Here is a 26,653-nt window from a genome sequence, read left to right as displayed (position 1 = left end):
ACGCAAGATCTCACCCCGTGGGGTCAAAATTATCACAAGAACGGTGAGCAAAAATTACAGGCCTCTCTCATCTTTTTAAGTGGGAGAACTTGCACAATTGGTGGCTGACTAAATACTTTTTTCCCCCACTGTATATGTTATATTCTTAAAAGTAATCACCCTTTGCCTTGATGACAGCTTTGCACACGCTTGGCATTCTCTCAACCACCTTCATGAGGTAGTCACCTGGAATGCTTTTCCAACAGTCTTGAATGAGTTCCAATATATGGTGAGCACGTAATGGCTGCTTTTCCTTCACTCTGCGGTTCAACTCATCCCAAACCAAATCTGATGCAGCACTCCATTAAAAAAACAAAACAATTATTATTATTTAACCTTCATTTAACTAGGCAAGTCAGTTAAGAACAAATTCTTATTTACAATGACGGCCTACCCCGGCCAAACCCTCCCCTAACCCGGACGATGCTGGGCCAATTGTGCGCCGTCCTACGGGACTCCCGGCCACAGCCGGTTGTGGCACAGCCCGGGAATGAACCCGGGTCTGTAACGCCTCTAGCACTGCGAGAACCATGGTTTGGTGGAACGTTGATGGAACATTGTAACCACGTTCTAGAGAAGTTTGGTGTGACATTAAGGGAATGTTCTCCTAACTTTAACACCAAAACATGCAAAAAGGTTTTAGCTAACATAGATAGAATGTTCCCCTAACTAACGTAAAACGGGACACTCAAACATTACGGGAACATTACGGGTAACATTACAAAAATGTTCTCTCCCTAGAATTGTTAGCTGGGCTCTCCCCTCGTCACCCTCTCCCCTCGTCACCATCTCCCCTCCTCACCATCTCCCCTCCTCACCATCTCCCCTCCTCACCCTCTCCCCTCGTCACCCACTGCCCTCCTCACCCACTGCCCTCCTCACCCACTCCCCTCGTCACCATATCCCCTCCTCACCCACTGCCCTCCTCACCCTCTCCCCTCGTCACCCTCTCCCCTCGTCACCCACTCCCCTCGTCACCCTCTCCCCTCGTCACCATCTCCCCTCGTCACCATCTCCCCTCGTCACCATCTCCCCTCGTCACCCTCTCCCCTCGTCACCCTCTCGCCTCGTCACCCTCTCCCCTCGTCACCCTCTCCCCTCGTCACCCTCTCCCCTCGTCACCCTCTCCCCTCGTCACCCTCTCCCCTCGTCACCCTCTCCCCTCTTCACCCTCTCCCCTCCTCACCCTCTCCCCTCGTCACCCACTGCCCTCGTCACCATCTCCCCTCCTCACCCTCCTTCGTCTCCCTTACTGTTCCTTCTTCTAGCTGGAGGAAATTAAGCCGATTATCAGGCATGTCAACCCCTGTCTGTCAGAATAGAGTTAAAAACACACTCCTGAGAGGCACATGATGTAGAGGCCAGGCGCTAGGCCCCGTGCCAGACACAGTGTGTTGTACTAAATGTCACCCTATTTCCTATATAGTGCACTATGTAGGGGATAGGGTGCCATTTGGGACACCATACTGTGTCTGGTTCCTACTCAGACCCAGACCAGACTGGCTGTAAGGGTATATAGTCTTCTAAACAGTGTGATATACAAGGCTGCAATACTGTAATCGATTGATTGATTAGCCTTTTTGCAACTAGGAACACCTTTCAGCAGTGCTGTTTGGGTTAGCTATTGATGTGCCTTTCCGCCTGATTTTTGTCAATCTTCAATCAAGTGTTAATTACCTACCTGTCTGCATGTGAATTAGCCTACTCAGCTGTTTGATTTCAGTGCAGAGCAGACAGAACCCAATGCTGTCATGTATACCAGTGTGCTACGCACATTCAGCAGTCTCATGTCTGACCGACAGTTAAACACAGGCAATTTACTGCTGTTCTCTTCTGTCTCTGGGAAGAATGACAGCGTTGTCTAGCATTAGAACATGTCTTCTTCTCACTATTGTCTTTTCATGGTGTCACAAAGGTTGTTTGTCTGATGACATTTATCTGGCAGTTGTAATAGGGAAACATGCCATGCCCAGTGCCCACACTCTCCCACACTGTGTTGAGATAGACAGGGAAGCAGACAGACAAACGTACAGGTATAGACACGCGGGTGCACAGACAGACAGACAGATGTACAGGTTACAGGTGCACATACCTACAGATATTTGCTGTAGCAAGTGGTTCCTAAAGAGGAAATGAGAGTGAATACCAGACAATGTATGACAGTTCTCATGGTGGAAGGAATCTATACTGGTTTATAGATAGTATTTGTCCTCTTTTTTTTACTGAGAGGTTGTGGTTTGCCTCTCTCTCTCCCTCTCTCTGTATATCTCTCCCTCTCTCTCTCTCCCTCTCTCTCTCTCCCTCTCTCTCTCTCCCTCTCTCTGTATCTCTCTCGCTCTCTCTCCCTCTCTCTGTATCTCTCGCTCTCTCTCCCTCTCTCTGTATCTCTCTCGCTCTCTCTCCCTCTCTCTGTATCTCTCTCTCTCTCTCCCTCTCTCTGTGTATCTCTCTCTCTCTCTCTCCCTCTCTCTGTATCTCTCCCCCTCTCTCTCCCTCTCTCTCTCCCTCTCTCTCCCTCTCTCTGTATATATATATATCTCTCTCTCTGTCTCTGTCTCTCTCTCTCCCTCTTTCTTTCTCTCTCTCTCTCTCTCCCTCTTTCTCTCTCTCTCTCTCTCCCTCTCTCTGTCTCTCTCTCTTTCTCTCCCTCTTTCTGTCTCTCTCTCTCTCTCCCTCTCTCTTGTCTCTCCCTCTCTCTCTCTCTCTCTCTCTCTCTCTCTGTCTCTCTCTGTCAGACTGGCCGGTTGTGTGAGTGACCTCTTGTAGCCATGACGACCCACGTGACCCTGGAGGATGCTCTGTCTAACGTGGATCTGTTGGAGGAGCTGCCCCTCCCTGACCAGCAGCCCTGCATCGAACCTCCGCCCTCATCCATCATGTACCAGGTACACACACACACACACACACACATCTGAGTTTTCTAATTCATTGCAAGAGTACTAAACTCTCTTTCTCTCTCTCTTTCTTGTTCTTTCTAGGCTAACTTTGACACAAACTTTGAGGACAGGAATGCGTTTGTGACGGGGATAGCTCGCTACATCGAGCAGGCTACTGTCCACTCTAGCATGGTGAGGAAGCAACAGGGAGGGATTGGTTTGGAACGGGGCCGAGGGAGAGGACTGAGGGAGCGGTTTGGAATTGGGCCTCTGTGCTTTGTGGACACAGGGATACTTTTGTTTTTCAATGGGAACAGTTAGGGAATGGTTCTCAGACCCCTAGCATCCTTATTCTCTCTTGGCTAACACACACACACACACACACACACACATTCACACACACACACCCGCCACAACAGAGCCTTGTGTTTTTGGTGTTTGGGTGTTTTATCGTCGTTTTCGCACTGAGGCTTTGGCCTTGTTAGCAGTTTCAGTTGACACAAACACACACACACACACACACACACACACACACACACTCTAAGGGAGACAATAGGCTAGACTTCCTCTTCCTGAATGTAATGAATACGGAGTGTGATTTGACTGACAGAGGAGGAAACTCTCTTAAATAAACTTGATTTTAAATCAGGAAGTTCCATTCAGATAAATGATCTTTTTTGATTTTATCACACTATTTTAATAACCATTTTATGTTTGAAATATAAAATGGTTATTAAAATAGTGTGATAAAATCAAAAAAGATCATTTATCTGAATGGAACTTCCTGATTTAAAATCACCTGTGAAGATGAATTAAGATAATATGCATACATTTTGTGTTGTATGTCTAATGCATATTAACCCCTTTGTCTGTTCTCTCTCCCCAGAATGAGATGCTGGAGGAGGGCCATGAGTACGCTGTCATGCTCTACACCTGGAGAAGCTGCTCAAGAGCTATACCACAGGTAACTCACTTTCTCTCTCTCTCTCTTTCTCTCTCTTTCTCACTCTCTCTCTCTCTCTCTTTCTCTCTCTCACTCGCTCTCTCTCTTTCTCTCTCTCTCTCAATGTCGCTCTCTCCTCACTTTCAAACAATCACAAGATAGTGAAAGCATTAACAAAGAAATAGACTTGGGCTGCATCCAGATTGCCTTCATACCGATCTTGTGACATCCCGGGATATTCGGTAATACCGGCACTGAACATAAGGGGTGCTGTTTTTAAACCCCACTGAGCCTCTGTAATCTGCATTTTATACAGTCTCTGACCTAAACTATTTGCAAGACAGACATCCCAGCTCATAAAGTTATACAAATAACAAAAAAATGCTACTCACAGTTTGCTGAACGTACAAAGCAAATATTAGACAGCAAGGCCCTTGATCCAGGAGGGGATTCTCTGCTGTTACCAAGCGATGCTTGATTTTGGAAGAAGCTAACCACTTAGCTAGATAGCTAACTAGCTACTAAATTAGCAAACCAAATGCACAACTGCAGAGCATTTAGCACATTTTAGACAGTTAACTTAATAGTTATAAGATATCTAGCTGGCAAACATTTAGTTGTGAATTCCATACTGTAACTAGATCACCTGGCGTGTGCTGCTCAACAGTGAGTGACTCAAAAGGCTCCGGTCTCTCGTCGTTTTGTGCTTGTTAACAAACCCCACGTGACTGGGGACTACCGGTAAACTTCATAATGAAAAATTATGTGACAGGTGAAATGAAGAACGCGATCTTCTTTATCTTTTAACGTATTGCACATGTTGACTGAAGGCATTTACATAAAAAGCACTTACAAATATTCAAATGTATTAACAAACTTCAAAGAAATAGCTTCAATGGTATTGAAAAACAATCCATTGGCTATTTCCAAATACTCCGGTATACGGTAAATCCCGTATACTGCCCAAGCCTACTCTGCAATGAGAAGGGTGAAGGGTGTTCTCTCAATAACCCTCGACTTCACCACACGTTCCTCATCTGTAATGTTCTCACTTCAACAGTTCAACCCTAAACATGCAAATTAGTCTATTTTCACCACATCACTACCCACTCTACAACCACAGTCTACTTTACATGTAACTGCCAAAATAAAGGAAACACGTGAGTAAATGAGGGATACAAAGTATTTTGAAAGCATGTGCTTCCACACAGATGCGGTTCCTGAGTTAATTAAGCAATTAACATCCCATCATGCTTAGGGTTATGTATACAAATTCTGGGCAGGTCATTATTTTGGCCATTATTTTGGCAGTTGTAGAATCTACGCCAAGGTGCATTGAAGCTGTTCTGGCTCATGGTGGCCCAACACCCTATTAAGACACTTAATGTTGGTGTTTCCTTTATTTTGGCAGTTACCTGTATATCAGCCAGAAAGGGAACCAATCATGGGAAATGCAAATAAAACATCACAAATCACCCAGAGAAACAGTTACATTTCATTTCACATTTCTCTAGTATAGGCTACTTATCGTATTGAACGTGATAAGTGATCGGTGTGGTTGGTGTTGATCATTTTCGGTTTATCATCCCAGCTCTAGTTAGGGGGATCTGCTCCTAGATCTGTGATACTGGCTAGGGACACTGTGATGTGGGTTGTTCCAGTGAGCAGGCTGTGTGACGCCGCCCCCCTGTGTTCTCCAGGTGAAGTGTAACGAGCAGCCCAACAGGGTGGAGATCTATGAGAAGACAGTGGAGGTGCTGGAACCAGAGGTCACCAAGCTCATGAAGTTCATGTACTTCCAGGTGAGAGACCATTGATGGATTGATAAATAAATAAATAAATTAATAAATTAATAAAATGAATGAACAACCTAATGTATCATATTTGAATTGGAACTCTGTCAGTCAATCATATCCTTGTCCCTTGAATGACGTAATGAAACAAATGCACGAATAAACAAATAAATGAGTCCTAGTACCAGTCAAAAGTTTTAGAACACCTACTCATTCTTTATTTTTACTATTTTCTACATTGTAGAATAATACTGAAGATGTCAAAACTATGAAATAACGCATATGGAATCATGTAGTGACCAAAGAAGTGTTAAACAAATCAAAATATAATTTATAATTGAGATTCTTCAAATAGCCACCCTTTGCCTTGATGACAGCTTTGCACATTCTTGGCATTCTCTCAACCAGCTTCATGAGGTATTCACCTGGAATGCGTTTCAATTAACAGGTGTGCCTTGTTAAAGTTAATTTGTGGAATTTCTTTCCTTCTTAATGGATTTGAGCCAATCAGTTGTGTTGTGACAAGGTAGGGGTGGTATACAGAAGATAGCCCTATTTGGTAGAAGACCAAGTCCATATTATGGCAAGAACAGCTCAAATAAGCAAAAATAAATGACAGTCCATCATTGCGTTAAGACATGAAGGTCAGTCAATCCGAAAAATGTCAAGAACTTCAAAGGTTTCTTCAAGTGTAGTCGGAAAACCATCAAGAGCTATGATGAAACTGGCTCTCATGAGGACCGCCACAGGAAAGGAAGACCCAGAGTTACCTCTGCTGCAGAGGATAAGTTCATTAGAGTTAACTGCACCTCAGATTGCAGCCCAAATAAATGCTTCACAGAGTAACAGACACATCTCAACATCAACTGTTCAGAGGAGACTGCGTGAATCAGGCCTTCATGGTTGAATTGCTGCAAAGAAACCACTACTAAAGGACACCAATAAGAAGAAGAGACCTGCTTGGGCCAAGAAACACGAGCAATGGACGTTAGACCGGTGGAAATCTGTCCTTTGGTCTGATGAGTCCAAATTTGAGATTTTTGGTTCCAAACGCTGTGTCTTTGTGAGACGCAGAGTAGGTGAACGGATGATCTCTGCATGTGTGGTTCCCACCGTGAAGCATGGAGGAGGAGGTGTGATGGCTTGGGGGTGCTTTTCTGGTGACACTGTCAATGATTGATTTAGAATTCAAGGCACACTTAACCAGCATGGCTACCACAGCATTCTGCAGCGATACGCCATCCCATCTGGTTTGCGCTTAGTGGGACTATCATTTGTTTTTCAACAGGACAATGACCCAAAACACACCTCCAGGTTTTGTAAGGGCTATTTGACCAAGGAGAGTGATGGAGTGCTGCATCAGATGACCTGGCTCCACAATCACCCGACCTCAACCCAATTGAGATGGTTTAGGATGAGTTGGACCGCAGAATGAAGGAAAAGCAGCCAACAAGTGCTCAGCATACAGTGGGGAGAACTGCCAGTTTTGCAGGTTTTCCTACTTACAAAGCATGTAGAGGTCTGTAATTTTTATCACAGGTACACTTCAACTGTGAGACGGAATCTAAAACAAAAATCCAGAAAATCACATTGTATGATTTTTAAGTGATTAATTTGCATTTTATTGCATGACATAAGTATTTGATCACCTACCAACCAGTAAGAATTCCGGCTCTCACAGACCTGTTAGTTTTTCTTTAAGAAGCCCTCCTGTTCTCCACTCATTACCTGTATTAACTGCACCTGTTTGAACTCGTTACCTGTATAAAAGACACCTGTCCACACACTCAATCAAACAGACTCCAACCTCTCCACAATGGCCAAGACCAGAGAGCTGTGTAAGGACATCAGGGATAAAATGGTATACCTGCACAAGGCTGGGATGGGCTACAGGACAATAGGCAAGCAGCCTGGTGAGAAGGCAACAACTGTTGGCGCAATTATTAGAAAATGGAAGAAGTTCACGATGACGGTCAATCAACCTTGGTCTGGGGCTCCATGCAAGATCTCACCTTGTGGGGCATCAATGATCATGAGGAAGGTGAGGGATCAGCCCAGAACTACACGGCAGGACCTGGTCAATGACCTGAAGAGAGCTGGGACCACAGTCTCAAAGAAAACCATTAGTAACACACTACGCCATCATGGATTAAAATCCTGCAGCGCACGCAAGGTCCCCCTGCTCAAGCCAGCGCATGTCCAGGCCCATCTGAAGTTTGCCAATGACCATCTGGATGATCCAGAGGAGGAATGGGAGAAGGTCATGTGGTCTGATGAGACAAAAATAGAGCTTTTTGGTCTAAACTCCACTCGCCGTGTTTGGAGGAAGAAGAAGGATGAGTACAACCCCAAGAACACCATCCCATCCGTGAAGCATGGAGGTGGAAACATCATTCTTTGGGGATGCTTTTCTGCAAAGGGGACAGGACGACTGCACCGTATTGAGGGGAGGATGGATGGGGCCATGTATCGCGAGATCTTGGCCAACAACCTCCTTCCCTCAGTAAGAGCATTGAAGATGGGTCGTGGCTGGGTCTTCCAGCATGACAATGACCCGAATCACACAGCCAGGGCAACTAAGGAGTGGCTCCGTAAGAAGCATCTCAAGGTCCTGGAGTGGCCTAGCCAGTCTCCAGACCTGAACCCAATAGAAAATCTTTGGAGGGAGCTGAAAGTCCGTATTGCCCAGCGACAGCCCCGAAACCTGAAGGATTTGGAGAAGGTCTGTATGGAGGAGTGGGCCAAAATCCCTGCTGCAGTGTGTGCGAACCAGGTCAAGACCTACAGGAAACGTATGATCTCTGTAATTGCAAACAAAGGTTTCTGTACCAAATATTAAGTTCTGCTTTTCTGATGTATCAAATACTTATGTCATGCAATAAAATGCAAATTAATTACTTTAAAATCATACAATGTGATTTTCTGGATTTTTTTTTACCTATGATAAAAATTACAGACCTCTACATGCTTTGTAAGTAGGAAAACCTGCAAAATCAGCAGTGTATCAAATACTTGTTCTCCCCACTGTATGTGGGAACTTCTTCAAGACTGTTGGAAAACCATTCCACATGAAGCTGGTTGAGAGAATGCCAAGAGTGTGCAAAGCTGTCATCAAGGCAAAGGGTGGCTACTTTGAAGAATCTCAAATATAAAATATATTTGTTTAACACTTCTTTGGTTACTACATGATTCCATATGTGTTATCAATGTAGAAAATAGTACAAATAAAGAAAAACCCTGGAATGAGTAGCTGTGTCCAAACTTTTGACTGGTACTGTATCTGAGACCTCTTCTCTCTCTGTCGTCGCCTTTTCCCCTGTCCTCTCCTGCAGCGTAAGGCCATCGAGCGTTTCTGCGGGGAGGTGAAGCGTCTGTGCCACGCTGAGCGGAGGAAAGATTTTGTTTCTGAAGCCTACCTCCTCACCCTGGGCAAGTTCATCAACATGTTCGCTGTGCTCGATGAACTCAAGAACATGAAGTGCAGCGTCAAGAACGACCACTCTGCCTATAAAAGGTACAGAGGGAAGACAGACACAATATCAAATCAAATCAAATGAAATTGTATTTGCCTCATGCGCCGAATACAACAGGTGTAGACATTACAGTGAAATGCTTACTTACAAGCCCTTAACCAACAATGCAGTTTTTTAAAGAAACATTTAAAATTTAAAAAAGTGTTAATTATAGAAAAATAAAAAATAAAAGCAAATAACTAAAGAGCAGCAGTCAAAATAAATTATCAGTAGGTAGGCTATATACAGTGGGGTACCAGTACAGAGTCAATGTGCGGGGGCACTGGCTTGTCGAGGTAATTGAGGTCATATGTACATGTGGGTAGAGTTAAAGTGACTATGCATAATTAATAAACAGAGTAGCAGCAGCGTAAAAGAGGGGGATGGGGTGGGGTGGGGGGGCAGTGCAAATAGTCCGGGTAGCCATGATTAGCTGTTCAGGAGTCTTATGGCTTGGGGGTAGAAGCTGTTGAGCAGCCTTTTGGACCTAGACTTGGCGCTCCGGTACCGCTTGCCGTGCGGTAGGAGAGAGAACAGTCTATGACGAGGGTGGCTTGAGTCTTTGAAAATGTTTAGGGCCTTCCTCTGACACCGCCTGGTATAGAGGTCCTGGAAGGCAGGAAGCTTGGCCCCAGTGATGTACTGGGCCGTACGCACTACCCTCTGTAGTACCTTGCGGTCGGAGGCGGAGCAGTTGCCATACCAGGGGGTGATGCAACCAGTCAGGATGCTCTCGATGGTGCAGCTGTAGAACTTTTTGAGGATCTGAGGACCCATGCCAAATCTTTTCAGTCTCCTGAGGGGGAATAGGTTTTGTTGTGCCCTCTTCATGACTGTCTTGGTGTGTTTGGACCATGATAGTTGGTTGGTGATGTGGACACTAAGGAACTTGAAGCTCTCAACCTGTTCCACTACAGCCCTATCGATGAGAATGGGGGCGTGCTCAGTCCTCTTTTTTTTCCACAATCATCTCCTTTGTCTTGATCATGTTGAGGGAGAGGTTGTTATCCTGGCACCACACGGCCAGGTCTCTGACCTCCTCCCTATAGGCTGTCTCATCGTTGTCGGTGATCAGGCCTACCACTGTTGTGTTGTCGGCAAACTTAATGATGGTGCTGGAGTCGTGCCTGGCCATGCAGTCATGGGTGAACAGGGAGTACAGGAGGGGACTGAGCACGCACCCCTGAGGGGCCCCAATATGGGGGTGCGTCTCAATAGCCTGCAGTGGCTTCCTCTCCCTATCACCTCTCCTTCACCTGCACTGATCCTGAAAACACAGGATAGGGGAAAGCAGTGTAGTAGAGGCTAAGGGGAATTTGCTTTCACCTTGTTCCTTCACATTAGCTCAAATGATGGAAAAGTGACAGAGTGAAGGGCCAATTAAAGCACTATTGAGATGCACCCAATTGACTCATGTAAAACCGAAGCTGTGAGGTGCTGCTACAGAATTAGTTCTGTGGTATTATTTGTGTTTGTCAGCTATTGAGGAAGTTGATTAAACCATTCCAACGTTTCTGCAACTTCCTCCCCCTAACAAGCAACGTTTCAAATGGTCTACCTCTTGTGGCTTTGAGTCAGTGACTCTTATCACAGAGACATTTTAAACCAGAAGCTGTGTGGTGTGGCTACAGCATTAGATCTGTGGGATTATTTAAACCAGAAGCTGTGTGGTGTGGCTACAGCATTAGATCTGTGGGATTATTTGTGTCTTCAGGGCAGCTCAGTTCCTGAGGAAGATGGCCGACCCTCAGTCCATCCAGGAGTCACAGAACCTCTCCATGTTCCTAGCCAATCACAACCGGATCACTCAGGTGTGTGTTGTGTGTGTGTGTGTGTTGTGTGTGTGTGTTGTGTTGTGTGTGTGTGTGTTTTGTGTGTGTGTGCAGTAGCATAATTGGTGTGTATATTTCCCTCTGTAGTGTCTGCAGCAGCAGTTGGAGGTGATTCCTGGCTATGAGGAGTTGTTAGCAGACATCGTCAACATCAGTGTTGATTACTATGAGAACAAGATGTACCTGACGCCCAGCGAGAAACACATGCTGCTCAAGGTAATCGCCTCGTCTAGCTCTCTCTTACCTGCCTTTCTCTAGATACCTGTCTCTGTCTGAATCTCAACTACCTTCATTCTCTAGATACCTGTCTCTGTCTGGATCTCAACTACCTTCATTCTCTAGATACCTGTCTCTGTCTGGATCTCAACTACCTTCATTCTCTAGATACCTGTCTCTGTCTGGATCTCAACTACCTTCATTCTCTAGATACCTGTCTCTGTCTGGATCTCAACTCCTTCTTTCTCTAGATACCTGTCTCTGTCTGGATCTCAACTACCTTCATTCTCTAGATACCTGTCTCTGTCTGGATCTCAACTACATTCATTCTCTAGATACCTGTCTCTGTCTGGATCTCAACTACATTCATTCTCTAGATACCTGTCTCTGTCTGGATCTTAACTCCTTATTTCTCTAGATACCTGTCTCTGTCTGGATCTTAACTACCTTCTTTCTCTAGATACCTGTCTCTGTCTGGATCTCAACTACCTTCATTCTCTAGATACCTGTCTCTGTCTGGATCTCAACTACCTTCATTCTCTAGATACCTGTCTCTGTCTGGATCTCAACTACCTTCATTCTCTAGATACCTGTCTCTGTCTGGATCTCAACTACCTTCATTCTCTAGATACCTGTCTCTGTCTGGATCTTAACTCCTTCTTTCTCTAGATACCTGTCTCTGTCTGGATCTTAACTACCTTCTTTCTCTAGATACCTGTCTCTGTCTGGATCTTAACTCCTTCTTTCTCTAGATACCTGTCTCTGTCTGGATCTTAACTACCTTCTTTCTCTAGATACCTGTCTCTGTCTGGAACTTAAAATGCTAATAGCCTCCTTACTCCTGCTAACTAGTCCTCAACTGTAGCTTCCAGTAGTGTTCAGAATATGTAGAGTTATTTCTGAATGTCCATCAAATATCATTGATCCAGCTTTGTGTAATATCACCCTGTGTGTGTGTCAGGTGATGGGTTTCGGTCTCTATCTGATGGACGGTAACGTCAGTAACATCTACAAACTAGACGCCAAGAAGAGGATCAACCTGGGAAAGATCGACAAGTTCTTCAAGGTCAGTGTGTTTGTGTGTGTGTGTGTGTGTGTGTGTGTGTTTGTGCTCCACACCAAAACAGCCATCTAACTTTTCCTTGTGGCCCCGTCTGTACTTCCACACCAATATGATATTCTTCGATCACACTCCTATCCTGACTGAAGCCCTTTCTCTGTGTGTGTGTCTTGTTTGACCCATTCAGCTCCAGGTGGTGCCTCTGTTTGGAGACATGCAGATAGAACTGTCACGCTACATAGAGACCAGTGCTCACTATGAGGAAAACAAGTCTAAGTAAGAACATCATCCATCTTTAAACTCACAAACTCTGAAAACTCATAAACTCAGACCTCTAACAAGTCCTGAACCCCAGCCCCTAACCCACAGGTGTAAAACTCAACCCCCTTCACCTAACCCACCGGTGTCAAACTCAATCCCAGCCCCTAACCCACAGGTGTCAAACTCATTCCACAGAGGGCCGAGTGTCTGCGGGTTTTCACTCCTCCCTTGTACTTGATTGATGAATTAAGGTCACTGATTAGTAAGGAACTTAAGGTAACAAATTTAAAGGAAATAGCAAAAACCAGCATACACTCGGCCCTCCATGGAATGAGTTTGACACCCCTCCCCTAACCCCTGACTGTCCTATAGGTGGACGTGTACCCGGAGCTCCATCTCTGCCCAGTACAACCTGTGTGAACCCTGACCTCTAACCTCTGACCTCTCTCCTACAGGTGGACGTGTACCCAGAGCTCCATCTCTCCCCAGTACAACCTGTGTGAGCAGATGGTTCAGATTCGTGACGACCACATCCGGTTCATCTCTGAGCTGGCTCGCTACAGTAACAGTGAGGTAGTGACCGGGTCAGGCCTGGACAGTCAGAAGTCAGACGAGGAGTACAGGGAACTGTTTGACCTGGCACTCAGAGGGTTACAGCTGCTGTCCAAGTGGAGCACACACGTCATGGAAGTGGTGAGTAGGGAAACGGTGTGTGTGTGTGTGTGTGTGTGTGTGTGTGTGTGTGTGTGTGTGTGTGTGTGTGTGTGTGTGTGTGTGTGTGTGTGCGTGTTTATGTCAAAGAAGGGGCAGTGTGTAGTCCGTGCTTGGTCCCATACATTTTCTTTTGTAATCAGTTATTTTAATTAATTAAGTGATTCTATTTCTACCTGGTCCTGTGATTTTCAGTTTCCTCTGACACCATATTCTCTCCCTCAGTACTCATGGAAGTTGGTCCACCCGACAGATAAGTTCTGTAACAAGGACTGTCCCGGCACAGCGGAGGAGTATGAGAGAGCTACACGTTACAACTACACCTCAGAGGAGAAGTTTGCCCTGGTCGAGGTCATCGCCATGATCAAGGGGCTGCAGGTCAGAAACACATACTGTACTTACACAGAGCTTTGTCATGACATCGTTGGGAAGCTTACAGAATAGTAACATACAGTGGTTTGCGAAGGTATTCACCCCTCTTGGCATTTTTCCTATTTTGTTGCCTTACAACCTGGAATTAAAATGGATTTTTTTTGGGTTTGTATCATTTGATTTACACAACATGCCTACCACTTTGAAGATGCAAAATATGTTTTATTGTGAAACAAACAAGAAATAAGACAAAAAACTGAAAAGTTGAGCGTGCATAACTATTCACCCCAGCAATCTTTAAGTCATACCACAGATTCTCAATTGGATTGAGGTCTGGGCTTTGACTAGGCCATTCCAAGACATTTAAATGTAATCCCCTTAAACCACTCGAGTGTTGCTTTAGCAGCATGCTTAGGGTCATTGTCCTGCTGGAAGGTGAACCTCCGTCCCAGACTCAAATCTCTGGAAGACTGAAACAGGTTTCCCTCAAGAATTTCCCTGTATTTAGCGCCATTCATCATTCCTTCAATTCTGACCAGTTTCCCAGTCCCTGCCGATGAAAAACATCCCCACAGCATGATGCTGCCACCACCATGCTTCACTGTGGGGATGGTGTTCTCGGGGTGATTAGAGGTGTTGGGTTTGCGCCAGACATAGCGTTTTCCTTGATGGCCCAAAAGGTCAATTTTAGTCTCATCTGACCAGAGTACCTTCTTCCATATGTTTGGGGAGTCTCCCACATGCCTTTTGGCGAACACCAAACGTGTTTGCTTATTTTTTTCTTAAAGCAATGGCATCCGTGGGATGTTCAAAGTTTCAGATATTTTTTTATAACCCAACCCTGATCTGTACTTCTCCACAACTTTGTCCTTGACCTGTTTGGAGAGCTCCTTTGTCTTCATGGTGCCGCTTGTTTGGTGGTGCCCCTTGCTTAGTGGTGTTGCAGACTCTGGAGCCATTCAGAACAGGTGTATATATACTGAGATCATGTGACAGATCATGTTACACTTAGATTGCACACAGGTGGACTTTATTTAACTAATTCTGTGACTTCTGAAGGTAATTGGTTGCACCAGATCTTATTTAGGGGCTTCATAGCAAAGGGGGTGAATACATATGCACGCACCACTTTTCCGTTATTTATTTTTTGATTTTTTGGAAAGAAGTTATTTTTATAATTTCACTTCACCAATTTGGACTATTTTGTGTATGTCCATTGCATGAAATCCAAATAAAGATCAATTTAAATTACAGGTTGTAATGCAACAAAATAGGAGAAACGCCAAGGGGGATGAATACTTTGGCAAGGCACTGTCGCATAATTTCACCACTGTGGGTCTTGATTGAAATGTGGCAACATTGGTGGTGGTGATGATGGTGGTATCTGTCACGATCGTCATAATGAGTGGACCAAGGCGCAGCGTGATATGCGTACATCTTTTTAATAGTGTACTGGCAACACGATACAAAATACAAAACAACCAAACGAAACGTGAAGTCCTCGGTTAACAACACAAACCAACACGGAACACGATCCCACAAAACACAAGTGCACAACAGGCTGCCTAAGTATGGTTCCCAATCAGAGACAACAAGCAACAGCTGATTCTCGTTGCCTCTGATTGAGAACCACCCCGGCCAACCTAGAAAACACATGAACTAGAAACTGAACATAGAACACAAAACATAGACCCTACACACCCTGGCTCAACATATAAGAGTCCCCAGAGCCAGGGCGTGACAGTATCTGTGTTGTAGGTGTTGATGTTGATGATGATGATGATGATGATGGTATCTGTGTTGTAGGTGTTGATGTTGATGATGATGATGATGATGATGGTATCTGTGTTGTAGGTGTTGATGGGTCGTATGGAGAGCGTATTCAACCAGGCCATAAGGAACACCATCTATGCAGCCCTGCAGGACTTTGCCCAGATGACCCTCAGAGAGCCTCTACGTCAGGCCGTACGCAAGAAGAAGAACGTTCTCATCAGGTAACAAACTGATGCCTGCACTCATTCTTGTTTAACTATTAACACATTTCAGGCAAGAGAACCTCCTAAGATGTACTGTAACATCTTATTTTCTAGGTGGTCTTGATAAAAAACACCTTGAAAAAAAGGCTAAAGTCCCCTCAAAGGCTCATGTGTGCATACGGCACAATTCTCACTGTTTGCTAGACAGAAGAACCATGGACCTTTCATAGTCAGCTAGATGGCGTCCTAAATGGCACCATATCCCCCATAGGCCCTGGTCTAAAGTAGTGCACTATATAGGGAATAGTGTACCATTTGTGACACACGGATAGTCATTCCCTATGATGCTGATTATCTGATAACCCTCTGTCTCTCTCTAGTGTCCTGCAGGCAATCCGTAAGACCATCTGTGACTGGGAGGGGGCTCGGGAGCCTCCCAATGACCCCTGTCTCAGGGGGGAGAAGGACCCCAAAGGAGGGTTTGACATCAAGGTGCCCCGCAGAGCTGTGGGACCCTCAAGCACACAGGTACACCAGGAGAGAGAGAGAGCGGCAGGGAGAGAGGGGTAACAGAGGGCTAGGGGAATTAGGAAGAGGGGATGGAATAGACTGATGTTGCTCAGGGATAGAGGCAGGCTGTAGGGACAGGATCAAGTACAGGGACTTTGTAGGGGAATGGAAAGAATATCAAGTATTATTTTGTCGTTTCTCTCTCTCTCCCTCCCTAGCTGTACATGGTTCGTACCATGCTGGAGTCGTTGATAGCCGATAAGAGTGGTTCTAAGAAGACTCTACGCAGCAGTCTGGACGGACCAATAGTACTGGCTATAGAAGACTTCCACAAACACTCCTTCTTCTTCACACACCTGCTCAACTTCAGCGGTATGTACACTCACACACACACACACACACAGTCTTGTACAGCTAACCTTGTGGGGACACACAATTCAGTCCCATTCAAAATCCTATTTTCCTAAACCCCTAACCCTAAACCTAATCCTAACCTGTACTCTTACCTTAACCCAAAAACCTAACCTTAACCCTAAACCTAACCCTAACCTGTACTCTTACCTTAACCCAAAAACCTAACCTTAACCCTAACCCTAACCTTAACCCTAAACCTAACCCTAACCTGTACTCTTACCTTAACCCAAAAACCTAACCTTAACCCTAACCCTAACCTTAACCCTAAACCTAACCCTAACCTGTACTCTTACCTTAACCCAAAAACCTAACCTTAACCCTAACCCTAACCTTAACCCTAAACCTAACCCTAACCTGTACTCTTACCTTAACCCAAAAACCTAACCTTAACCCTAACCCTAACCTTAACCCTAAACCTAACCCTAACCTGTACTCTTACCTTAACCCAAAAACCTAACCTTAACCCTAAACCTAACCTTAACCCTAAACCTAACCCTAACCTGTACTCTTACCTTAACCCAAAAACCTAACCTTAACCCTAAACCTAACCTTAACCCTAAACCTAACCCTAACCTGTACTCTTACCTTAACCCAAAAACCTAACCTTAACCCTAAACCTAACCTTAACCCTAAACCTAACCCTAACCTGTACTCTTACCTTAACCCAAAAACCTAACCTTAACCCTAACCCTAACCTTAACCCTAAACCTAACCCTAGCTCTTAGCTGTAACCCTTAACGTAATTGTAACCCTAACCTTAACCCTAAACCCCCTAGAAATAGCATTTCACCTGGTGTTTGTTTACTATTCTTGTGGGGACTTCTGGTACACACACACACACACACACACACACACTCACACACACACACACACGGTCATGCTTCCTTACAATACCACCCTCAATCATTTGATCACCATCAATCCTCACCTTCTTCATCTTTTTTGCTTTCCTTCCCCTCCCATCCTGTAATGATATCATGTTATTAACCTCCTGTAATGATATCATGTTATTGACCTGTAATAATATCATGTTATTGACCTCCTGTAATAATATCATGTTATTAACCTCCTGTAATGATATCATGTTATTGACCTCCTGTAATAATATCATGTAATTGACCTCCTGTAATAATGTTATTCACCTCCCGTCCTGTAATAATATCATGTTATTGACCTCCTGTAATAATATCATGTTATTCACCTCCCATCCTGTAATAATATCATGTTATTGACCTCCTGTAATAATATCATGTTATTCACCTCCCATCCTGTAATAATATCATGTTATTGACCTCCTGTAATAATATCATGTTATTCACCTCCCGTCCTGTAATAATATCATGTTATTCACCTCCCGTCCCGTAGAGGTGCTGCAGCACTGCTGTTACTACCTGTTTAACACCCTAAAGTCTGTCTAATTAGCATAATAAAAAAATCCCCATAAAAATCTTTCAGTTTAAGTTAGAGATATTTTTTTGCATTGGATGCGTCTCAATCCACCACATCTGCCTATGTCGCAATTCCGCATCTGCGGTGAAAGGTAACAGAGCCAGAGCGGTGTTTGTTAGACCATGAGACATCCCCAAAATCTGTCTTCTCACAAAACCATCTGTAGCGCCCGAACGGTTTTGGCCTACGACCTCCACAAGTTTCAGGAGACTCGTCTGAAGTCAGTAGAGCCGATCTGCCAACTTCTGTCTGTAGCGTCTGAACCGTTTGGGCTATACACTAATATGGCGAGACTCTCACGAACATGTACATATCGGTTGTTTTGCTCGAGGACGCCCACAGTCCTCACAAGACTCGTCTGAAGGTCTGAAGGTCTCCCGGTTCCAGTTGAGAAAATGAATGGAACTATATATGGAGACTGTTTTAATGCCCAAAATATGAGGTTAAACACATGTAAAATATATACAGTGAGGGAAAAAAGTATTTGATCCCCTGCTGATTTTGTACGTTTACCCACTGACAAAGACATGATCAATCTATAATTTTAATGGTAGGTTTATTTGAACAGTGAGAGACAGAATAACAACAAAACAATCCAGAAAAACGTTTGCATTTTAATGAGGGAAATAAGTATTTGACCCCTCTGCAAAACATGACTTAGTACTTGGTGGCAAAACCCTTGTTGGCAATCACAGAGGTCAGACGTTTCTTGTAGTTGGCCACCAGGTTTGCACACATCTCAGGAGGGATTTTGTCCCACTCCTCTTTGCAGATCTTCTCCAAGTCATTAAGGTTTCGAGGCTGACGTTTGGCAACTCTAACCTTCAGCACCCTCCACTGATTTTCTATGGGATTAAGGTCTGGAGACTGACTAGGCCACTCCAGGACCTTAATGTGCTTCTTCTTGAGCCACTCCTTTGTTGCCTTGGCCGTGTGTTTTGGGTCATTGTCATGCTGGAATACCCATCCACTACCCATTTTCAATGCCCTGGCTGAGGGAAGGAGGTTCTCACCCAAGATTTGACGGTACATGGCCCCGTCCATCGTCCCTTTGATGCAGTGAAGTTGTCCACCCCCAAAGCATAATGTTTCCACCTCCATGTTTGACAATGGGGATGGTGTTCTTGGGGTCATAGGCAGCATTCTTCCTCCTCCAAACACGGCGACTTGAGTTGATGCCAAAGAGCTCCATTTTGATCTCATCTGACCACAACACTTTCACCCAGTTCTCCTCTGAATCATTCAGATGTTCATTGGCAAACTTCAGACGGGCACGTATATGTGCTTTCTTGAGCAGGGGGACCTTGCGGGTGCTGCAGGATTTCAGTCCTTCACGGCGTAGTGTGTTACCAATTGTTTTCTTGGTGACTATGGTCCCAGCTGCCTTGAGATCATTGACAAGATCCTCCCGTGTAGTTCTGGGCTGATTCCTCACCTTTCTCATGATCATTGCAACTCCACGAGGTGAGATCTTGCATGGAGCCCCAGGCAGAGGGAGATTGACAGTTATTTTGTGTTTCTTCCATTTGCGAATAATCACACCAACCGTTGTCACCTTCTCACCAAGCTGCTTGGCGATGGTCTTGTAGCCCATTCCAGCCTTGTGTAGGTCTACAATCTTGTCCCTGACATCCTTGGAGAGCTCTTTGGTCTTGGCCATGGTGGAGAGTTTGGAATCTGATTGATTGATTGCTTCTGTGGACAGGTGTCTTTTATACAGGTAACAAGCTGAGATTAGGAGCACTCCCTTTAAGAGTGTGCTCCTAATCTCAGCTCGTTACCTGTATAAAAGACACCTGGGAGCCAGAAATCTTTTTGATTGAGAGGGGGTCAAATACTTATTTCCCTCATTAAAATGCAAATCAATTTATAACATTTTTGACATGCGTTTTTCTGTTATTCTGTCTCTCACTGTTCAAATAAACCTACCATTAAAATTATAGACTGATCATTTATTTGTCAGTGGGCAAACATACAAAATCAGCAGGGGATCAAATACTTTTTTCCTTCACTTTATTTATATATATATATATATATATATATATATATATATATATATATATATATATATATATATATATATGATGTTATTGACCTATATATACACAAGGCTGGGATGGGCTACAGGACAACAGGCAAGCAGCTTGGTGAGAAGGCAACAACTGTTGGCGCAATTATTAGAAAATGGAAGAAGTTCAAGAAGACGGTCAATCACCCTCGGTCTGGGGCTCCATGCAAGATCTCACTTCGTGGGGCATCAATGATCATGAGGAAGGTGAGGGATCAGCCCAGAACTACACGGCAGGATCTTGTCAATGATCTCAAGGCAGCTGGGACCATAGTCACCAAGAAAACAATTGGTAATATGTATCAATTGGTAACACACTACGCTGTGAAGGACTGAAATCCTGCAGCACCCGCAAGGTCCCCCTGCTCAAGAAAGCACATATACAGGCCCGTCTGAAGTTTGCTAATGAACATCTGAATGATTCAGAGGAGAACTGGGCGAAAGTGTTGTGGTCAGATGAGACCAAAATCGAGCTCTTTGGCATCAACTCAACTCGCCGTGTTTGGAGGAGGAGGAATGCTGCCTATGACCCCAAGAACACCATCCCCACCGTCAAACATGGAGGTGGAAACATTATGCTTTGGGGGTGTTTTTCTGCTAAGGGGACAGGACAACTTCACTGCATCAAAGGGACGATGGACGGGGCCATGTACCGTCAGATCTTGGGTGAGAACCTCCTTCCCTCAGCCAGGGCATTGAAAATGGGTCGTGGATGGGTATTCCAGCATGACAATGACCCAAAACACACGGCCAAGGCAACAAAGGAGTGGCTCAAGAAGAAGCACATTAAGGTCCTTGAGTGGCCTAGCCAGTCTCCAGACTTTAATCCCATAGAAAATCTGTGGAGGGAGCTGAAGGTTCGAGTTGCCAAACGTCAGGCTCGAAACCTTAATGACTTTGAGAAGATCTGCAAAGAGGAGTGGGACAAAATCCCTCCTGAGATGTGTGCAAACCTGGTGGCCAACTACAAGAAATGTCTGACCTCTGTGATTGCCAACAAGGGTTTTGCCACCAAGTACTAAGTCATGTTTTGCAGAGGGGTCAAATACTTATTTCCCTCATTAAAATGCAAATCAATTCATAACATTTTTGACATGCGTTTTTCTGGATTTCTTTGTTGTTATTCTGTCTCTCACTGTTCAAATAAACCTACCATTAAAATTATAGACTGATCATGTCTTTGTCAGTGGGCAAACGTACAAAATCAGCAGGGGATCAAATACTTTTTTCCCTCACTAATATATATATATGTATGTGTATATATATATGTATGTATATGTGTTTCCTGATCATTCTTATATCTCTCAGATATAGGAGATACACTTCAGAACAAACTTCCTTTTGATATGTAGTGAATCTGTATGGGCTAATAGCAGTAAGACCAAAGAGATTTTAATAAAACAAATATTTCTATATATTTTGGGGATACTTCAAGGAGTCTTAAAATTCAAAATCAAATAGCTTAATGATCCTTGGTATGACCTTCTTAAAACATCAATAGATATTGTTGGAATTTTTTTGTCACTCAAATATCACATTAGACATGACAAAATGTGTAGAATTGCAGGAAATAAGCTTTAAACCTGCAAAATTCTCTCCACCAACAAGAGGGGTGTGAACAGTTTGTGTCATGAACAGTGCTTGTGCCCATAGAAATAGACGTGTCCCGCGCACGCAGGGGATGTTCCCCAATGCTGGAAGGGGAGCCCTGAGTGAAACAGTTTAGGAACCCCTGCTGTAGAGGCGCTGCAGCACTGTTGTGTCCTGTCTCAGCTGTGGTTCAGAGAGTTCTTCCTCTAATAATATCATGTTATTCCCTTCCTGTCCTCCAGAGGCACTGCAGCACTGCTGTGTCCTGTCTCAGCTGTGGTTCAGAGAGTTCTTCCTCTAATAATATCATGTTATTCCCTTCCTGTCCTCCAGAGGCACTGCAGCACTGCTGTGACCTGTCTCAGCTGTGGTTCAGAGAGTTCTTCCTCTAATAATATCATGTTATTCCCTTCCTGTCCTCCAGAGGCACTGCAGCACTGCTGTGACCTGTCTCAGCTGTGGTTCAGAGAGTTCTTCCTGGAGCTGACCATGGGTCGCAGGATCCAGTTCCCCATCGAGATGTCCATGCCCTGGATCCTCACAGACCACATACTGGAGACCAAGGAGCCATCCATGATGGAGTGAGACACTGTTTAGACCACTGTGTGTGTGTGTGTGTGTGTGTGTGTGTGTGTGTGTGTGTGTGTGTGTGTGTGTGTGTGTGTGTGTGTGTGTGTGTGTGTGTGTGTGTGTGTGTGTGTGTGTGTGTGTGTGTGTGTGTACACACGCGTGCAGGTGAGAGAGAGGAAGTGATGGAGAGGGAGAAGGAAAGTGATGGACAGATAGTGTTTGTTTGTCTCTCTGTTGTCATTGTGTCCATACTGAGTCTGTCTGTGTTTAATGTGCCTGCTGATGCCGTCCTGCATGTTTCTCCCAGGTATGTGTTGTACCCTCTGGACCTCTACAATGACAGTGGCTACTACGCTCTGACCAAGTTCAAGAAACAGTTCCTCTACGATGAGATAGAGGCTGAGGTAAACTAGCACGAAACAAAGATGGCCGCCTCAGAAATCAAGTAATGACAAGTCATTTATCACCGATCACTACAAGAATAGTGTGAGTTACGGATGCTGCTTTTCCTACAGGTGAACCTGTGCTTCGATCAGTTTGTCTACAAACTGGCAGACCAGATATTTGCCTACTACAAAGCCATGTCTGGAAGGTAAGAGACGGATGGAGACACCATAGAAAACAGATACAAGACTGAATCATGTTGATGGGGGGGAATTAAATCAAGCAGTGAATGATGTTGTTGTGTGTTTTGCTCCACAGTGTCCTCCTGGACAAGCGTTTCAGGGCGGAGTGTAAAAACTATGGTGTGATCATCCCCTACCCCCCCTCCAACCGTTATGAGACCCTGCTCAAACAGAGACACGTACAGGTAGGTCTGTCATACACCTCCCTGTCATACACCGCCCTGTCATACACCGCCCTGTCATACACCTCCCTGTCATACACCGCCCTGTCATACACCGCCCTGTCATACACCTCCCTGTCATACACCGCCCTGTCATACACCGCCCTGTCATACACCGCCCTGTCATACACCTCCCTGTCATACACCGCCCTGTCATACACCGCCCTGTCATACACCTCCCTGTCATACACCTCCCTGTCATACACCTCCCTGTCATACACCGCCCTGTCATACACCGCCCTGTCATACACCGCCCTGTCATACACCGCCCTGTCATACACCGCCCTGTCATACACCGCCCTGTCATACACCGCCCTGTCATACACCGCCCTGTCATACACCTCCCTGTCTTACACCTCCCTGTCATACACCGCCCTGTCATACACCGCCCTGTCATACACCGCCCTGTCATACACCTCCCTGTCATACACCGCCCTGTCATACACCTCCATGTCATACACCTCCATGTCATACACCTCCCTGTCATACACCGCCCTGTCATACACCGCCCTGTCATACACCGCCCTGTCATACACCTCCCTGTCATACACCGCCCTGTCATACACCGCCCTGTCATACACCGATAATTTTTAGTGGGACTGATTTTAATTTTTAACATAAAATCACACAACCTCTCTCTTCCTCTCTTTACCTCTCCTCTCGCTCCTCCTCTCTTTTCTCTCTTTTCTCTCCTCATCTCTGCCCCCTCTCTCTCCCTTCCTCTCTCCTCCTCTCTTCTCTCTCCCCTCTTTCTCTCCTCTCTCCCTTCCTCTCTCCCTCCCTCTCTCCTCCCTCCCTCTCTCTCTCATCCTGTCCTCTCTCTCCAGCTCCTGGGTCGCTCCATCGATCTGAACCGTCTGATCACCCAGAGGATCTCAGCAGCCATGTACAAGTCTCTGGACCAGGCCATCAGCCGCTTTGAGAGTGAAGACCTCACCTCCATAGTGGTGAGAACACCAGGGCAGGGCATACTGTATACTGTGGTCTCAACCTTCCAACACACACACACACACACAACCAACCCTCCTTCACAATCCCAGCCCTGGTCAAATGTACTCTCTCAGATAGCATACTGTCAGTCCTTGGTCACATTTCACACACCAGGCTCATTCTCATGGGCCCTGTCCTGACCTCTTGGCTCTATGCTCCACTGGCCACATTATATTACCAACTTTTTATTCTATCTTTTCATAATCTCTCTCTCTCTCTCTCTCTCTCTCTCTCTCTCCTCTCTCTCTCACCGCTCTCTCTCTCGCTCTCTCTCTCTCGCTCTTTCTCTCACCTCTCTCCCGCTCTCGCTCTCTCTCTCTCTCACCCACTTCTCTCTCTCTCTCTCACCTCTCTCTCACACCTCTCTCTCTCTCTCTCTCTCACACATTTCTCTCTCTCACCTCTCTCTCTCTCGCTCTCTCTCACCCACTTCTCTCTCTCTCATCCACTTCTCTCTCTCTCTCTCTCTCTCACACCTCTCGCTCTCTCTCTCTCTCTCACCTCTCTCTCTCACCCCCTCTCTCTCTCTCTCTCTCTCTCTCTCGCGCTCTCTCACCCACTTCTCTCTCGCTCTCTCTCTCTCTCTCGCTCTCTCTCTCTCTCACCCACCTCTCTCTCTCCCTCTCTCTCTACCTCGCTCTCTCACCGCTCTCTCTCTCGCTCTTTCTCTCTCGCTCTTTCTCTCACCTCTCTCTTGCTCTTGCTCTCGCCTCTCGCTCTCGCTCTCTCTCGCTCTCTCTCTCTCTCTCTCTCTCTCTCTCTCTCTCTCTCTCTCTCTCTCACCCACTTCTCTCTCTCTCTCACCCCTCTCTCTCACCCCTCTCTCTCACCCACTTCTCTCTCTCTCTCACCCCTCTCTCTCACCCCTCTCTCTCACCCACTTCTCTCTCTCTCTCTCTCACCTCTCTCTCACACCTCTCTCTCTCTCTCTCTCTCTCTCACATTTCTCTCTCACCTCTCTCCTCTCTCGCTCTCTCTCACCCACTTCTCTCTCTCTCATCCACTTCTCTTTCTCTCTCTCACACCTCTCTCTCTCTCTCTCTCACCTCTCTCTCTCTCACCCCCCTCTCTCTCTCTCTCTCTCTCTTTCTTGCGCTCTCTCACCCACTTCTCTCTTGCTCTCTCTTGCTCTCTCTCTCTCACCCACCTCTCTCTCTCTCTCTCTCCCTCTCTCTCTCACCTCTCTCTCTCACCGCTCTCTCTCTCGCTCTTTCTCTCACCTCTCTCTTGCTCTCGCTCTCGCTCTCTCTCGCTCTCTCTCTCTCTCACCCACTTCTCTCTCTCACCTCTCTCTCTCACCCACTTCTCTCTCTCTCTCTCTCACAACTCTCTCTCACACTCTCTCTCTCTCTCTCTCTCTCTCTCTCTCTCTCTCTCTCACATTTCTCTCTCTCTCTCTCTTTCTCTCTCTCGCTCTCTCTCACCCACTTCTCTCTCTCTCATCCACTTCTCTCTTTCTCTCTCTCTCTCTCACCTCTCTCACACCTCTCTCTCTCTCTCAACTCTCTCCATAACCCTAACCCTAACCCTAACCCCTGCTCTCGCTCTCGCTCTCGCTCTCTCTCTCTCACCCACTTCTCTCTCTCTCTCTCTCTCTCTCTCTCTCTTGCTCTCGCTCTCTCTCTCTCGCTCTCTCTCTCTCTCTCTCTCTCTCTCTCACCCACTTCTCTCTCTCTCTCATCCCTCTCTCTCGCTCTCTCTCTCTCTCGCTCTTTCTCTCACCTCTCTCTTGCTCTCGCTCTCTCTCTCACCCACTTCTCTCTCTCTCTCACCCCTCTCTCACCTCTCTCTCTCACCCACTTCTCTCTCTCTCTCTCACCTCTCTCTCACACCTCTCTCTCTTCACATTTCTCTCTCTCTCACCTCTCTCGCTCTCTCTCACCCACTTCTCTCTCTCTCTCTCACCTCTCTCTCACACCTCTCTCTCTCTCACCTCTCTCTCTCACCCCTCTCTCTCTCTCTCTCTCTCTTGCGCTCTCTGTTAGATTAATTTGTATTTAAGATAATGACTAAAGGATTTCACCCCAAATACAGTATAAATGTGTGAACTGTGTTAGAATTATAATGTATTGTCAACCTACTAACAGAGGGGGATGGGAATAAACATTCCAGGGTGAAGGGGACTGAGAAAACGGGTTACAGGGGGCCTCCTAGAGGTGGGCGGAGCAGGGTGCCTTTGTGTGTCGAGGTATAAAACAGGAGTGTATGTGTTTTGGGCGCCAGAGCTCTCCATGAATAAAAATACAGATAATCCTTGTTGGTTGCGGACCTTGAATCATTTATGATTAAAACCAGAGCCTTACAACCTCTGGTAATGATTCAAGCTTAGGTTGAATTAGAGATAGAAATTCTCTCTGTTACTCTCTCTCCACCTCTCTCTCTCGCTCTCTCTCTCTCTCTCTCTCTCTCACACTCTCTCTCGCTCTCTCTCTCACCCCTCTCTCTCTCTGTTACACTCTCCCCCTCTCTCTCTCTCTCTGTTACACTCTCCCCCTCTCGCTCTCTCTCTGTTTCTCTCCCCCCCTCTCTCTCTCTGTTACTCTCTCCCCCCCCTCTCTCTCTCTCTCTCTCTCTCTCTCTCTCTCTCTCTCTCTCTCTCTCTCTCTCTCTTACTCTCTCCCCCT

General features: G+C 45.7%; 1 protein-coding gene across 1 annotated transcript in view; it reads left to right on the top strand.

The window, feature by feature from the left end:
- Window positions 1–2,807: 2,807 nt before the first annotated feature.
- The window catches only part of LOC311123826 (cytoplasmic FMR1-interacting protein 2-like), a gene marked incomplete at both ends in the record, with an annotated part of 24,958 nt that continues 1,112 nt past the window's right edge, over window positions 2,808–26,653 (top strand). Inside the window, 19 exons of the mRNA XM_084198051.1 lie at window positions 2,808–2,924; window positions 3,018–3,107; window positions 3,802–3,879; window positions 5,559–5,660; window positions 8,984–9,165; window positions 10,878–10,974; window positions 11,083–11,211; window positions 12,173–12,277; window positions 12,459–12,547; window positions 12,988–13,225; window positions 13,469–13,621; window positions 15,470–15,609; window positions 15,972–16,119; window positions 16,320–16,473; window positions 22,047–22,203; window positions 22,500–22,596; window positions 22,708–22,784; window positions 22,895–23,003; window positions 23,867–23,986. Coding sequence (XP_084054177.1) covers window positions 2,808–2,924; window positions 3,018–3,107; window positions 3,802–3,879; window positions 5,559–5,660; window positions 8,984–9,165; window positions 10,878–10,974; window positions 11,083–11,211; window positions 12,173–12,277; window positions 12,459–12,547; window positions 12,988–13,225; window positions 13,469–13,621; window positions 15,470–15,609; window positions 15,972–16,119; window positions 16,320–16,473; window positions 22,047–22,203; window positions 22,500–22,596; window positions 22,708–22,784; window positions 22,895–23,003; window positions 23,867–23,986 — 2,382 coding nt within the window. The remainder of the gene's footprint in view (window positions 2,925–3,017; window positions 3,108–3,801; window positions 3,880–5,558; window positions 5,661–8,983; window positions 9,166–10,877; window positions 10,975–11,082; window positions 11,212–12,172; window positions 12,278–12,458; window positions 12,548–12,987; window positions 13,226–13,468; window positions 13,622–15,469; window positions 15,610–15,971; window positions 16,120–16,319; window positions 16,474–22,046; window positions 22,204–22,499; window positions 22,597–22,707; window positions 22,785–22,894; window positions 23,004–23,866; window positions 23,987–26,653) is intronic.

This window comes from Coregonus lavaretus (genome assembly GCF_964263955.1).
Source record: "Coregonus lavaretus genome assembly, contig: HAP1_SCAFFOLD_426, whole genome shotgun sequence".
NCBI classification, from domain to species: Eukaryota; Metazoa; Chordata; class Actinopteri; order Salmoniformes; family Salmonidae; genus Coregonus; species Coregonus lavaretus.
The sequence above is the reverse complement of the archived record's forward strand: the minus strand, read 5'-3'. Positions and strand labels throughout refer to the sequence as shown.